Source organism: Parus major, chromosome 2 (assembly GCF_001522545.3).
Source record: "Parus major isolate Abel chromosome 2, Parus_major1.1, whole genome shotgun sequence".
In the NCBI taxonomy this organism is placed as follows: Eukaryota; Metazoa; Chordata; class Aves; order Passeriformes; family Paridae; genus Parus; species Parus major.
In genome coordinates, this window is record NC_031769.1 from 44,054,191 (window position 1) to 44,070,134 (window position 15,944).

The 15,944-nt window shown below is 41.4% G+C and overlaps 1 protein-coding gene across 2 annotated transcripts; it reads left to right on the forward strand.

The window, feature by feature from the left end:
- Window positions 1-7,135: 7,135 nt before the first annotated feature.
- Window positions 7,136-15,944, forward strand: EIF1B (eukaryotic translation initiation factor 1B). 2 transcript variants are annotated; one of them, XR_001519715.3, is made up of 5 exons: window positions 7,138-7,382; window positions 9,495-9,658; window positions 10,353-10,454; window positions 11,013-11,194; window positions 12,551-15,944. XR_001519715.3 is itself a non-coding variant. In XM_015619521.3 (4 exons), exons 1-4 carry the CDS (start codon window positions 7,352-7,354, stop codon window positions 11,055-11,057), a joined length of 342 nt encoding a protein of 113 aa, XP_015475007.1. In that variant the 5' UTR covers window positions 7,136-7,351; the 3' UTR covers window positions 11,058-15,944. The 2 variants fall into 2 exon arrangements, 1 of the variants encoding a protein (XP_015475007.1); XM_015619521.3 differs by having other exon boundaries at window positions 7,136-7,382; window positions 11,013-15,944.

Below are 15,944 nucleotides of genomic sequence, written 5' to 3' on the forward strand. Positions count from 1 at the left end.
TGTTTTTCACATTCATTTTGATCAGAAAATGCGAGTATCCTTTCATGATCTCTAGTGGAAAATTGCTGGAGTAAAGGTTTCTTTTCTCCAGGATATACAGGACCCTTTCTTGCTTTGTTGTTTTGCTAGTGATCCTGTCACCTTAAAATAGAAGCAAAAGTTTTTTTCATCCCATTTACTTTTTCTAGTCTTGATGACACTCCAGTGTGAGCCTTTCCATAGCACAGATTGTTTTCACCGATTGTCAGCCACATGGAAGTTACCACATAAAACAAAATTTTGCAATGTCTTCATGTTAAGAATGCTTCCTTATTGGTAAAGGCTGCTTGCAAAATAATATGCCATACAAAAATAAAATAAAAAGAAACCCCAGCCACTCACAAAAAAAATCATTATTAGGAGAGCCAGCATTTCAAATGCTCTAATATGATCATCTGTCTTCATTCTGGCCCAAAGTTGATCTAGTGCCGTATCTTGATTTTGACAGTGGACAACAAAGGACATTTATGGAAACATCTAAAAACAGGGTAGCATATTTTCACGTTCCCCACTATACTCTTCTCATAGACCCTCAAGCCACGTGATCCAGAGACTTCCCAAACCAAATGTTTCTTTGTGGTAGGTAGCCCCTGACGGGTTTCTTCCCTTCCACTGTTGCTTCCTGAACCCATGTAAATTCTCAGCATCCACAAAATTGTGTGCCAAGGACTTCAAAGCTCTTTCTCTGCTACAAGAAGGATCACAGCTGTGCATCCATTCTGGACACACTACTTGCCAGTTTCAAGAGCTTTCATTCTCTCTTTCATTCAGGTATTTTTATTTTCACTTTCAATCATTCTGACTTCATGAAAGGCTACTGTAAAATGTTCTCAGCAATGAAGAGTAATAAATTATGTGACAGTCTGCTTAAATAAGCCTCAGCAGGCATTTCTCTTAGCAAAGTAAATTTTACTCCATTCTCATTCACTGGGCATCACCATTCCTATCCACCAGACCACAACTGAATCACCACAGTACTATATACAGTACCCACAAGCTTTCACAGAAACCATTCTGGCTTCTCAGGTCTTTTCAGGCAGTTGTGATTTTATTTTATTTTGTTACCTCATCTATAGCAGGGCTTATGCTTTGGCTGAGAAAAGCAATGTCAGCTCATGCAGCACAGCAATGTGAAACCACTCAGACTTGGGAGGAACTAGGAAAGAGCTCTCAGAGGAACCAGGGTTGTGAAAGACCAAACTGGAAAGATATCTAGAGGACAGCTTGGTCAGTAGTGAAGATGCAGAGGTTTGTGTGTTAAAACTTCCCTTCTTTTCTTGTTTCTGAGGGAGAGGCTGGGCATATGCTGTCTTCTTTGTAGAAGATCCTTGAGAAAAATTCAACTCCTGCCTCACACAATTAAAGACTCCTGCACATAATATTCCTGCATAAGTTACAAGCAGGAACAGAGACAGCTGCTAGCTGGAGTGTCTCAGTGGGAAGAATGACCAGAGATGCACTAAATAAAAAGGCAGTAGTAGATATACAGGTGTGAAGGGCAGTGAGAAGGAAAGCAACTTCCCAAGGTAAGGAGAGGTCAGCTTCTGAGCAGGAAATGCTGAGGGGGATGAATGGAGATGATAGGAAAGTATTGCCTGGAGGCTGGAGTGACCCAAGAGAATGAGGTCCAGCAAGCCTGATGCAGAGAAATATTCTTTGACAAGACAGTACCAGACCAGAGGCCAACAGTAAACTACAGTTTTGATGACAAATCTTCACATTTAGTTTTCTCAAAAACCTAATCCAAATCTTATTTTTTTCTGTAATTCTTTTGCTGGTCAGAGCACTCTACAAACAGAAGGTGAAAAACCACAAAAGCAAAGACATTTGATGCAGCTGGATGGAGAACCCAGCCCACCACTCTTATTGTTTCACATACCAGTCTGGGAAAAGTTTGCAAATACCTTGAACTACTGCCTGACTTACAAATCTGTCCAGCCTTCTGTAGTGGGGTGGAGGTCCTGTTGCACTAAACGGATTTGGAGAGCTTATGAAAAGTTGTATTTGAACCTATTCAGAAAGCCCTGTCAATTTAGTCAGCTAGATGAATAATATCTAATAACATTTACCTTTACAAAGAAACTGTTCTCTACTAACATTCAGGTTCAGAGAAAAGCCAGAACTAGCTTTATTTTGGAGCTACTTTTTTTTTTTTTTTTTTTATTTGAGAAAGAGGACCATCTAGTGGTTAATGCCGAAATTATCATCTTGTTTGCAATCATTATTGAGCAGGGAATAAACCCCCCACATTTCAAATGAATGTGTATCTTGAAATCTGAGCCTGTATGCAAGCTCAGCCAAACTACACATAGCCCAGTCTCTCTGGGGTTGGGCTGGATATCCAGGTGTTTATCATCAGCACAGTTTCCAGTTAGCCCAGTCTCCCAGGTATCATTTGCATATTGGGACAACTTGTTAGCAGCTGGGCAGCTCAAGAATAGGCTACAGCTCAGGACTTCAGCCACTCTCCACAAGCCTTTCCTTAGCACACCATGAAGGTTTTGCACCAGAGCTTGGATGAAAAAAATACAAGTCAGGCTTGGCATGGTTACAGCCACCTTCAGAACTATTCTGCTGGTGGAAGAGGGAAGATTTCTTCTGGTACTTTTGCTATTCTTCTTCCCTGATAGAAAACTAATGGGAAGCCTTCTGCACAGAGGTTTGGGATGTACAGATTCCAAATGAAGCTGGATATTTTGGGTAGAGTCATGTAGCAAGAACAGAGAAGATTAATATTGAATAAAAAGAATCAAGGTTGGAAATATTTTTTGCATATCTCTCAGGGAACCAGCACTCTGACATTATTTTCAGAATGCCAACATTAGGCCAGCAACTGCCAGCTTCTGGCACTGGAGTAGAGCAGAATTTGTATATAGAGCAATTGTACTGCTGGCATGCAGGATGGAAATTAGTGCTGCTGCATGCCATTTGCATGTTTCATGCACGGTTGCTTTGTTAGGCAACTTAAACTGCTCTTTAAACACCATGTGCTTCAAGCAGTAATTGGGTTTCCAGGCTGTTGCAGAGGACAGGTCAGCATGCAAGTCTGACATTTTCTGGTAGGGCAGGCTGCAGGGTCAGGTATGGGAGAGCTGCCTACTGGAGCAAGCCCTAATTAAATTTTGGCTTTGTAAAAGCTCCTAAGGTATAAACTCAAAATATTGCTGTGCTGTACCTGAAAATAATAGTAGTATATACTAGAACTGTGTCTGTAGAAAGTGAAAAACAGTGTTGTTCACTCTGGTTATTACAAAGGGGCAGGTGCAGACAAGGGTGGCCTTTTACATGCACATAACCAAAGACAGATGTCATACAGAGTCCTAAACTAAAGCACAGGTTTAACTCTACTGCATGGCTGACTTTTTTTGCCTGATGCAAGGCTTTCTTGTGCCATTTCCAGCCCGTTTTTCTAACACAGCAATTCTCTGGAAGAACAAAGTTTCTCCCACTGGTCTGGGTTACCCATTGCTGCTCAAGCACATCTGAAGTGCTTCTGAGAATACCCAGTGAAGGTGAGGTTCTGCACTAGGGTGACATTTTCTACAAAAGTATACTTTATGGCTTCAGTATGTCATATTTATCACCTGTATGCCAGTGAGCCCCTGATTTTAATTCCTGAGGCTTATCCAGTCATAAATAACCTGTAATGATTCACATACAGCTTGACAGATGAACTGAAATACAGTAAAAGGCGAGCAAGGGGATCTCTAATTGCTATTCATAACCAGGTCTTGCAACTATTACATTTAAATAGCTTGAAGCCGTGATCAAATTAATTAATGTTCTTTTCTGGCACTGTAGTTGGCAGGTTATACATTAGTCATGGAAAGACAGGAGTCTCATTCCCAAAATATTGCTTAAACCCTGATGTCTAATATTAGTGAATGAGATTAACTACAACCTCGGTTCTAGGATGATCTGAAATTGAGCAGGTTTTGAAATCTGAAATTTAACCGTTTTCAAAATCTGAAATTCAACAGTTAAGCAACAACACCTCTTACCTTCACTTAGGTTTTAAACCTATTTCAATTGCTTCTACCTCTTTTGGTTGCTGCAGGTCCATGTCTGCCTTGCCCACCTTTCTTCAGTCTGGTGTGACTGGAAGCCCCTCACAACCAGGACTTTCACAGGTCTATTGCCACAAGTGACTGCTCAAGAGCAATGGGAAGGACTCAGGTCAAAGGAACTCAGGACAACTGTCCTGTTGAGGGGCAATAGAAGGAGCAGCACGTCTCCAGCAGGATGCCACCTGCTTCTGAGCACAGACACCAAAGTTTGGTGCAATGTGCTGGCACAGACAGGATTTGTGTCAGATCTTAGTGATGGATGTGACATCGAGACCTGCAGCTCCCTCTGAGCAGGACAGCAAAGGGAGAGCTCTTTGAATTGACACAGCCCCACAGAGGCCCTGCCAATTCACATGGACATTGCAGAAGGCTGCCAAGAGAACAATGAGGGTGCTGGGCACCACTTTTATTTTAATTGCTGCACAGTGCATGCCAAGCTGTGCAGTTGGGGGTTGTTTCCATTCCCTCTGCAGTTGCCAGAACTATTCATTGTTGTTTCATTTTAAGGATAACAAAGGCACATCTTCTTGGCTTACAAAAGAAGCTTTGTTGCTTCCCAGACATCCAATCTCATTTGTCTGTAAACTGTAGGATGAATTCCACCGATGCCTAATGAGCCCATAGGACTCAATTAACAGTGAGAATTAGAACTGTAAAACTGTAAAACTATTTTTAATAGCTTTAAATAGATTCAGAGTAAGCAGAAGAACTGACACAAAGACTGGTATACTCATCTAAACCTGCAGGCTCAGACTTGGGGCTTGTGCCTGAAGATGCACTGTTACTCTCATCCATGGCCAGCCTTGTCCTCCTTGGTTGTCTCAGCACAACTGTTGCAGGATTATGCAAGTGGAGTGGATCTGAGGCTTTAACCTTTGAGTTTATTTTGTAACTAAAATTAGTTTGCTGATCTGGCTCATTCCAGTGCCCCACTGATATCGGTACTGGTGCAGCCAAGGTAACAAAAAACAGTGGCTGGAAAAAGAAAAGGGCGATGGACCTGCTTTGCCACCGGGGAAAAATTTCATGGGATGATGATAAGAGAGCAAAAGAAACAACAAAATCTTGCAGAGAGACATAGGATTAGCAAAAATTTATCAGAGGCAAAATTTCTTCACATTAGTAGTAATTTAAGTTTTCTGAGAGACGTGCTGTTGATATCCTGGGGTAATGTCCCTGAGGATGAGTGTCCTAAGCTTCCTCAACCTTCCCAGAAGGTTTTTCAGTGTTTAGTTCTGCATCCTTAATCCACAGACATTCTCCAAATTGTTGCCTCAAACTCTTGCCCCATCCTCCCATTACTGCCTCAATAGTGCCTTTTGCAGCTGCTTGGGAATGAGTTAAACAACCCCCCTTTACAGCACTGAAAGGTTTAATCAATGATAGTAGCAAAGGGAAAACAAAGGTTTTGTGCCATGGCCAATGGCCTTGTTTTCCCAATGGAAGAAAGAAAAGCTTCTTTGCAAAGTGCCAGGACTAGAAACCTTAGACCATTGCAGATTGGCATTCATAAAACTGCTGCAGTGCTGATCCAGACCTTGGATCACAGAAAATAAATATCCCATTAATATAAAAGGACTGAAATTTAGCATAAAATTCCAAAAGGGGAAAAAATAAAAGAGAAACACAGGTTCTTCCACTTCTGCCAGCAGAATTAGCTTATTGAACATCTACAAAGCCATTAATCACCTCATGAGGACTAGCAAGACTTGTAACACCTGCACACCATTTTAAAGGCAAACCTTTCCTATTGCAGCCCCTGCACTGCTGATATCCTCCAAAAACAGGGATGGACAGCGAGTGGCTGACCAAAGAGTCCTGTGAGGCCACATGCCAGCCATCCATGGGGCCCCTACGGACTCGGGAACAGCAGCTGCACCTGCCTGAAAGGGTGCAAAGTTCTCAGAATCACAGGATAGTTAAGGCTGGACTGGACTCTCAAGAGCATCTGGTCCAATCCCCCTGCCAAGGCATTCTGACCTCAAGCAGGTGACACAGGAACATGTCCATGTGGGTTTGGAATGTCTCCAGGGGTAGAAACTCCATGACCATCCTAGGTAGCCTGTTCCAGTGCTCTGCCTCCCTCAATAAGAAGTTCTTCCTCATGCTGAGGTGGAACTTCTTGCGTCTCCAAGTCATGCCCAAAGTGGAGACAGGTGGTTTGTGGGATGCTGACTGTCACTCTCACCACATTCAACATTTAAAAGCAGCATTTTGTCCAGTGAGGAGGGCCTGAAGGAATGGGATTTCCAATAGATTTTAATGGGGAAGGGATAAGTGCTCTCCCAGTTTCAGATCAGCTGGAAAACTACCCATGCCAAAGGGATGTTAGTATGGAAGGGCCTCCATGGGTGTCACCCTTGCTGGGTGCCTGAGGGCCAGCAGCATGGAGAACAAGGGGCTCCAGCAACACGCCAGCACTGCTGTTGGGGATCCACTGAGGAGAACATTGTAGTGAGACAGGGCATCGTGGTGCTGGAGCAGGTCCAGAGAAGGGCAGTGAAGCTGGTGAAAGCTTTTGCACACAAGTCATATGAGGAGCAGCTGAGGTAGCTGGGGGTTTTAGCCTGCAAAGAAGAGGCTCAGGGGTGACCTTATCATTCTCTACAGCTGCCTGAAAGGAGGGTGTAGCCAAGTGGGGGGTCAGTCTCTTCTCCCATGCAACCAGCAACAGGACAAGAAGATGTAGCCTCAGCCGGCAGCGGGGGAGGTTCAATCTGGACATCAGGAGGAATTTCTTTACAGAAACTGTGATTACACATTGGAATGGGCTGCACAAGCCGGTGTTGGGGTCCCCGTCTGGACGTGGCACTCAGTGACACGGTCTGGTTGACATGCTGATGTTCGGTCAGGGGTCGGACTCGAGCACCTCAGAGGTCTTTTCCAAACTAACCGATTCCGTGATTCTGTGCACCGGGCTGCTCAGGGGCCCTCACGCGCGGGACGCCATTTTGTGCGGAGCGCGGCGGGCGGCGCCCGTTGGCGGTGCCGTGGGGCGGTGCGGCCAAGGGGCGGGGGGTCCCTCCCTCCCTCCACGTTTTTTTTCCCTTTGCGCTTCCTCCTCTCCTTATTCCTTCCTTTCGCTCTCGCTCTGCGTCTCGGGTTCGCTCCCCGCGTCCCTCTGCTTTTGTTACCCCTCCCCTCGCTCCCTCCCGCTCCCCGCCCCCGCGTGGCACTGCGGAGCCGGAGACGTGACCCGAGCGGACTCGCTTCCCCGCAGCTCCAGCCTCTCGCCGCAGAGTCGCATGTCCTCGATCCAGAACCTCCAATCCTTCGGTAAGAGTCGCCGGCACCACGCAGCCACCCCCTCGGCAAACCCACCCATCGCCCCCGGCTCCGCCGTCCTGCCTCCGCCTTCCTGGGGGCCGCGGGCCCCCCGCCCCCGCGGTGACATTGAGCGGTGTCGCCGTCGCTGCGGTGCTCCGTGAGGCAGCGCCGGCGGCTCGTCCTTGTCCTCCCGCGCCGCCGGCCTCGGGGCGTGCTCGGTGTGTGCGGCGAGGAGACCTCGGGCGGGAGGCTCAGCTCTTCGCTGCTCCCGTAGGAGGTGCTGCCATGTTCTCGGCTCTGACACCCCGGATCAAGGGCTCGTATCCTCTGCTGAGGAAATAATTTCATCAGTTACGGTTGGTTTGCTGCAGCATCTCATCCTCAGCCATGTCCCAAAACGCTATACAAGCCCTTCAAAGGTTATTGTTTCTGTAGAGTGAGCTACGCAGTTGGCAGATCATCTCTCCCCTATCAGCAGGGAAGTTTAACCGTGCCGGGCCAGCGTTCTGCTCTTGCCTTATCTATAAGCAGCAGAAGTGAGCAAGGTAGAACTTTATACAATAGTCTCAGGCTTTTGGTCACAGTTTTGACTCTGATCTTCTGCATGTATAAGCCATGTGAGAAGGTTACGTGCAGTCATGATTTGGGAGCTCACCCTGTGCTTAAGGAAGGTGCCTCCCCGAGGATTGGTTTGAAGGGGTCCAGTGTTGACATCTACAGTGCTGTCTTATTACCAGCCTAGAGCCCTAAACTCTGCCAAGCTGTATTGCCTTATCTGCAGCCTAGAGTCCTAAACTCTGCCAAGTGATCCTTATGCCCAAGTCCTCTTCTTCTTCCACTTTTTCTTTGACTAAGATTTTCTATTATTGTTTGAGCCACAAGCTGTGGGAGACAGTAAAATTCAGCAGGGTTTTACAAATTCTGTAGTAGAAGCTGAGTTGGTCAAGATTCCCAATGCCGTATTTGTTTCCTGTGGTGCTTGAATCCTCATTATGCTTTCTGTGCCTTTAATGCTCTTGTTTCCACAAGGATCTGTCAGACTGCAGCTGAACTACTTTTTTATGTTTCTGCTGAAGTTTTATTCATTTGGGGCATTTCTTTCTAGTGGATAGCAAAACTTGACCAGTGCTTTTAGATCTGAGTTTTGAACGGAAGTTTGGGAAATTGTAGCTTGCACTGGTGTTGAACCTACATAGGCTCTTAAATATTGTTCTGATTAGTACCAAAAATTACTTATGATTATTTTAAAAAAGTAATAAAGTACTTGATTCTTCAAGGTTTATTTGGTGCTACTGGAGATTTGTAGAGCTGTAAAATTTCTTGAGTATTAAGCATGTTTTTGTGAAGTACGAGTATAAGAAGTGTTAGCACAGAAGCCCCCTTCTTTCTAAAGGCTTTTCTATCTGTGCTAGATAAATGCTAAGCTTGGAAGAATTTGAGAGCTGACCTTTCTTTGGTGTAAGCCTAAATTAATTCTGTTACATTTCTTGACTAAAGCTGCTGACTGGAGGAGTTCTGGTTTACAGGCAGCCTCTGTAGACATCTGTTAGAGTGTATTTCTCTTTTATTTCTGTTAATAGCCGAGCATTACATCCATGCCTTAACATGCTGGAAGTGTAGTAGTTGCCACAGTCTAAGACTTCTGCTCTGTACCTGTAAGGAGGTGTCTGTTCTAGAGCTTTTCTGTTTCTCTGTTCTTATCAGTTGATCTGAAAAGAGATACAGTTGTTTTATTTCACTTTAATGTATGCAGCTGTCTAAAACTTATGTACGTTTGATGTTCTCTCAGAAACATGTTTTCAGGTTCAGGATTTACAGTTTGCAAGAAACAATGAAGTAAACTGATACTGTAGCAGAAAATCATTCATACCTAGGAAGACATGGCAGAAATGGTGCGTGGTAGTTGAGAGGGCTGTCCTGAGCATGTAGTGTAATATCGCTTTATACAGCTGTAGAAAAAGCACTTTGGTTTTAACAGTGTGTTTTTAAACAGTGATTAAACATCAAGATGATACTCTGAATATAATAATAATTTTTTTGAGAAGTGAGAATCTTTCTTCTTAGTTTTGAGCTTGGGTGTTTTCTTTAGTGGGAAATACATGAATCTTTTTCCTCCTGCAGACCCCTTTGCTGATGCAACAAAGGGTGACGACTTACTCCCGGCGGGGACTGAGGATTACATTCATATAAGGATCCAGCAACGAAACGGAAGAAAGACACTAACAACCGTTCAGGGCATTGCAGATGATTATGACAAGAAGAAACTTGTGAAAGCTTTCAAAAAGGTAAAGTTGCTGATTTGATTTTATAATGATTATATATAAAGGAGTAAGATAGCTTTTAATAACAAGTAACAAAATCTTTATGTCGCTTCATTCTCTCCAGTGCACACCACTTTCATATTCAAGTCCTTTCTCTTTCTGAAAACACTTATCAGTGTCCAGTGACACTGATTTTGCTAAAGGGTTAAACATTTCTATCTTAAAAAGAAACAAATAAAATATATTTTGAGTGTTTCTTTAAATTTTCACAGATGCATGACTTTCTTGATGTGAAAAATAAAATCAAATTAAAGTAGAGCTGGTTTTTATTCCTGCCTCTGTTACAGCTGGGTTGTTGCTGAAAATAGAGGCCTTTAGTTTTGCCAAGATAACAATAATTATTTTTAAATAGTGTGAAGTCGAGAGGCCGTATCTTATGACTTCATTTTTCATTACTGCAATAATTGTTGACCATTTCCTTCTGCACAGTAGCTAATCCTGTCACTGCCGAATTTACCATCAGCAGTTTAGTTTGTGTATGTTTGTATCAGCAGATATATTCCATTTCCTCTCGGAGCCAGTAAAATTGATTTAACCTTTGCCTGGCTTGGTATCAAAATAGTAAGCAGCTTCTGAGACAAAGTTCTTCTGAAAAGACTGACTAAGCAAAATCATGACTTACATCAGATGTCTTATAATATGGATGTTTCTCTCTTAGAAATTCGCTTGTAATGGTACTGTGATTGAGCATCCTGAATACGGCGAAGTTATCCAGCTGCAAGGTGACCAGAGGAAAAACATTTGCCAATTCCTCTTGGAGGTGAGGGACTGCAGATAAATATCTAAACCTCTCTGGAAGCACTAGGGTGACAGGTGGTACTGATGCTAATTAACCAGCTAAAGATGGCCACTGTAGTTCTTTTGTATTATCAGCCAGAAAGTAAAATGATACTTGCAGAATGAGAGTAAGCCTCTGCTAAGAATCAAAGCACTATAGAATGCCTTTGCACGGTTACAACACGCCTCTTGTTCTCTGACAGGGCAACTTGAGCTCTGTGCTTGTAAAATCAAGTGTTCAATGCAAACCATAACCGTGAGACTGAAAACACTGTAGAGGAAAGAGGCTTACTCTGATGCAAATGATGATGCAGAGTTGTTACACCGTCAAAGAATAACGGATGTCCGATAAGATTTTCTTTTTGTTTAGTCAATTCTTCTGCTTGGCCCAGAAACATTCTGTAAACTAAAAAATGTTTCATTGAGTGTATACATTGTATAGCAGTTTCTTTAATCAAAGTATAAGATTAGGGTAACTTGATATCACTGTAAGAGCCTAAATATGTAAGCTTTACTAAAATGCATTGTTTCTCTCCTTTAGATTGGCATTGTCAAGGAAGAACAACTGAAAGTTCATGGTTTCTAACCTGTACTCTTATGAAGAATCCTGCAGTATTTGTCTTACCTATCCTGGCTCTTCAGTGAAGAATGAGTCTTTGCTGTGAATGGACTTCCCTGCTACCTGAACATTTACAATTTGATTTGCATGACTGCATGAAACAGGTGGTGTGTAGGCTAGAAACACATAAGAAAACTTCAGTAAGATGGTAATGAAGACCCTTGAGAACTTTAACACATTTCCAATGGAAATGTATTAGCGATGATTGTTCAGTTTAGTACTCTCCACCTGAGTTAAATGTGTGAGTTTTATTCAAATAGTGTGTGTTGTTGCTTAAAAATAAAAGTTTATTCATATAATTTCTGGGATATTTGAAATGCTTTAGCTTAAGTTTTAAACTAGCACTGTAGCCTTGCTGAGGAATGGCTAAACTGTTTTGTGGCAAGTGTTAACTCACTGCTGATTGAAGAAATTGGAAAATTTACATGATTAAGTACTAGCTGATTAATCAGTAGATTAGCTTGATGTGATCTTACCCTGTAGCTGTAAGACTAGTGTTTTAAAAGCCTGTACTGTAGGTGTACCTTAGTAGCAGCATAATAAGACATCAATTGTTTGCTGTGTAAGTAACTGGATCTTCTCTAAAATTTATTGCAGTGATTATGAGGAATTAATGTGAAGCAAAGTAGGGGTAAAACAAGCTGAGCTCCTCAAAGCAAAACATTTGGACAAAAGTCCCAAAACATTTAAAGGAAGTGGATGGGGTGTTGTATCTCCTCTGTCACTGAGTAAAGGGAAAAGGCAGTGTGTTGGATTCTGCCATGACTGTGCCATGGCAAGCAGAGTGCTTGACTGAGCTGGTAGTGCTAGCTGCAGGAGCAGGGAAGGGAGCAGGACCTACACTAACCTCTTCCCTGTTATGAAAAGTCTTCCTAGGACTGATGGTTGACATGGAGGGTTTTGTAATAGAGTTTAGGTGTTGCTACAAAAAGCTGATTCTTCTAGAAGGCAATTATTTCAGCATTACTGGAGGTTACATTAGGTTTGTTCCACCATGCCTTTCAGCTAGCTTTAGTTAGCTGTAGGCATTTCCTGTTCTGCTTGTAGGATATGTCTCATGAAGAATTAAATTAATTCACTTGGTGAAACAAGCAGATGTTGTCTTCCTTTTGAGGTAGACATGGAATTTTTTTCTGAAACAATTCAGAACATGCTGAGTTGCAAAACCATTACAATAGTGGGAAATGTTTAAAAAACTTCATGTCATATCGTGTATTCTCTGGAAAGAAAGAAAGAGATATTTCTTTACTGCTAAGGCTTAGTAATAACTTAGCCAGAAAAGGAAAATTATTAAATTGATAAAATAATTGTTTACTACCTAAAGTAGTAAAGAATTATGCAAAACTTATTATTTAATATCACATGTATCTATACTTTATTTCCTATTCATATTTGCCTTTCTAAACAGAAATGTTTCAAATTTAATTTATTTGAACTGGGTTTTTTTTCTTTTCTTTTAGATTTTTGAGTTCAGAAATGAACCCTTAAGGCACTAGCAACAATTAGGGGAGCGTTATATGACGATTCCTTTCTCCGCCTGGTCTAGACAATTCCACTTGTAAAATTCCAGTCACTCAATCTCCACAAATTCTGCCTGATGTTACAGATCTTATCTGTTCCAGAGAAAGGATGCTCCAGAAGATTGTATACAGTTAAGGTGCAATACATTCAGGAGGAGGAAATGCCTCATGCAAAGCTCAAAATACCCACATACCAAATGGAAATCCAAAAATAAATCTTATGCAAGTCTTGCAGATGAGCAGAATAAAGGCATTCTACTGCAAGTTTACCTAGTCCTGATTCTTAACTACTAAAGTAATCAGTCTTCTGGGGGTACATAGAAATTAGTGGTTATCTTTTTATCACATGCCAGAAAGACTGATGTTCTTATTTAAAGCTTGTTCTCCTGCCCAAGAGGAAAAGCAAGCAGTACCTTCTATTTTGCTGGTATTATACAAGTACTTCTAGTGGGCTTTGAATTGAAGATTAATGACTAGCAGGTCTCATGTTACTGAGTCAGTCTTCATTTCATATGGCATCCCATTAACTTTTACTACCTAAGCTTGAGTCATTTCTCCATCGTCATTCTGCTTGGAATAAGTAAGAAAAATATTTGGTTTTCTTCCTCCTCATTTAAAAATCCTTTTTAATAAGAAGAACCTCGGAATTCATGGGTGGCTTGGGTGAAGATGCTCGTGTTTTGACCTTTGAAAGGCAAAAGTATAGGGAGATGGAGTAAGACATAACACATTTGAAGTTTTTAATCTTTCTAGAAGGAAAGCAGAAATTTTTGTCCATGAGTGTTTTAAACTAAAACAGTGTTTCTAAGATTGTAATTAGCTTTGTTACAAGCCCAAATCTCTTTGTATGTTGTAGATGAAAGGCTTCAAAAATATCATGTTTTGTCATCTTATTCTGAAACTTCTTTGTCAAAGCTAAACTTCCTTGGAATACATATCTATGTTTTAAAAATGCTGAAAATGAAGGCTTTGGAAAATAACTGTTTATAGTGCTGCCACAGAAATCTGTTTTCAGAATGAAGGCAGGTTTCAATCTTTTTATCTATTCCAAAATAGGTTAAAAAATGTTGAAGGATGTGGCCCATAATTGTCAAGGCAGTAAAAAGGAGCTTATAGTAGAAACTCTTTTGAAGTCCACTAGTAGGACTTGAGGCTGGCCAGGCTCAGACTGCAAAAAATGGTGGTTTTTTGTTGGACTGTTGTGAAGTCTGTGTCCTTCAGACCTACCAATCAAGATTTCCTTCTTAGTGATACTTAGGCTTAAACTCAAGGTGTTATTGGATGTAGAAACTTGTTTTGAATTCACAGCCTTGTGCATAGTTTTATTAGACTCTTCTAGCTGACTCTGAGCTGATACCTTGGAGTAAGGTGTTGCATAAATAAATTCACTAAATTGTCTGTTCTGAGTCTACATCTACTTAATGCAGCTAGGAGCAACGCAACCCTCACTTCCCAAATGCTGCTGGCAGTTCTTGTTTGTAGAATATGAGATTTAGTAATTTAAGTCTGTAAGATGCCTACTTCTTACTGTCTGAGCTATCAGGCCCTTGACTGTCACCTATGGTCTGCTAAATCTGACTCTGTGTCTCAGAGATGAGCATGAGGAGCACGATTATGGCCAGATAATTCTCGAGTGGAGGAACCTCTGAAAAGGAGTGCCTGGGCTGTGTGTGCATGCTAATCATTGCTTCAGTGGCTTTGCTTGAACCTTTATTCCTGAACTCCATTTTTGCACAGCCAAAATGAATAACATTTTGTTTTGGAGAGCTTCTTTGGAGGGGGAGGAGGGAACTAGTAAATAGTCATAGGAAATAAGTTTATATATGAAGTTTGTTTCCATTAACTTAGATCCCTGGACTGAAGACCTCTGTAACATCATTGTTTCTCTCTCTCTCTGTATCTTTAAAAATCTTAGTTGGATATCCTTGAAAGTTTGGCATTTAAGGCTCTATGTACATCCAAAGCCATTATAAAACTCTAAAATACAAAGTCATTGAACTTAAGTTTCAAATATTTGAAATACAATTAGACAGAATACCTAATTTTTTTCCTATACTGCCATCCTGCTTATAGTTGGTACATCTTCAGTTGCCCTGAAGATGCATGTGTTATTTACAGTCAGGCAGTAATCAGATATCCCCTGCTGTAATGCCATACCCTGTTTGTAGGCTTTTTTAATTTTATCTGATGTGCTGCACTCTTACAGGCTGTAGTACTCTAATTTTGCAGTATAGGCCAGATGTACCTTGAGTTCCAGTCAGAAATTAATTCCTTATCCTTCTGCAAGGCTCTAGTGTATGTGTTACATCTTTAAGTGGCTGAATATTTCCTCACACTCTGTAAATATGTATACAAGATTGATATTTAAGCTGTTAAAGCAGGAGGGAGGTGTTTTTTACAGCTCACCCTAAGACACAGTAGGAGTTACTGTCCCTTGTACCTGTTCAGTGTTGATCAGTATCACTGAGCATTCCTTTAACTAATGTGCTGCTGACACTGGGGAGTTGGAAGTTGGAAGGGCTTAGAGGGTTGTGTGTATTTAAGTACTTATGACTTTCTACATCCATACTCAGTCAGGAATCTGTCCCCTGGGCATGGCAACATGAAGGTTGTTTTCCAGTTGCCAGATTAAAAGCTCTTGAGATCATTAAGGGAAAAATGGCATAGCTGTTTCATGTTTGTTGTATAGATGTTTCATGCCTACTGTTTCCCATTTAGATTACAAATACAAAAATAATCTCAAAAGAGGATTTGTACTTGGCTTGCCTTTTTTAAGTTTGCTACATGCCTGTCATTGATCTCTTAATGAACAACCTGTATTGGAGTATTGCTACAGAGCTGAGACAAAAAAAAGTCTTTTAAAATAAGGTGTGCCAGTGTTATTTTATGTATGCTTTTCTAAAACAAATGGAATTTTATGCTGTTGTTGAGGATTTATTTTTTTTGTGGAAGACAAAAGTAACAATTTAATAGAAATGTGTGTGATCCTCTTGTAAAATCAGCTTTGATTTCATATTTCCTCCCTTAAATTTCTAACATAATCTGTATTAACCAACTTAAAAATACTTTGACTTGTCCTAGAATGTTGTGGCTCTAAAACAAGATGATTGGCTTGTATTGGCTTGAGGTGTAAAACTTTGGGTAGAAAAGGATCGTCTGATTTCTTAAATAAACAGAATGTATGGTATTTTAGGATAAAATCAGAAATGTGCTCAAGTTTGGTTTCAGCTCTTTCAGAATATCTTGCATCTGTGAAATGTGACAGCACATTTCTGAAATGAATTTGGGGCCTGATTAAAAGGACTTGTGTATACAATAAATGGGGTTATTTTTA

Excerpts from the sequence above, each read along its gene's own strand:
- EIF1B (XM_015619521.3), top strand. The coding sequence starts at position 7,352 with ATGTCCTCGATCCAGAACCTCCAATCCTTCG. Across the intron at positions 9,659-10,352 it reads TTGTGAAAGCTTTCAAAAAG|AAATTCGCTTGTAATGGTAC; the intron begins GTAAAGTTGCTG and ends TTTCTCTCTTAG. Across the intron at positions 10,455-11,012 it reads TTTGCCAATTCCTCTTGGAG|ATTGGCATTGTCAAGGAAGA; the intron begins GTGAGGGACTGC and ends TCTCTCCTTTAG.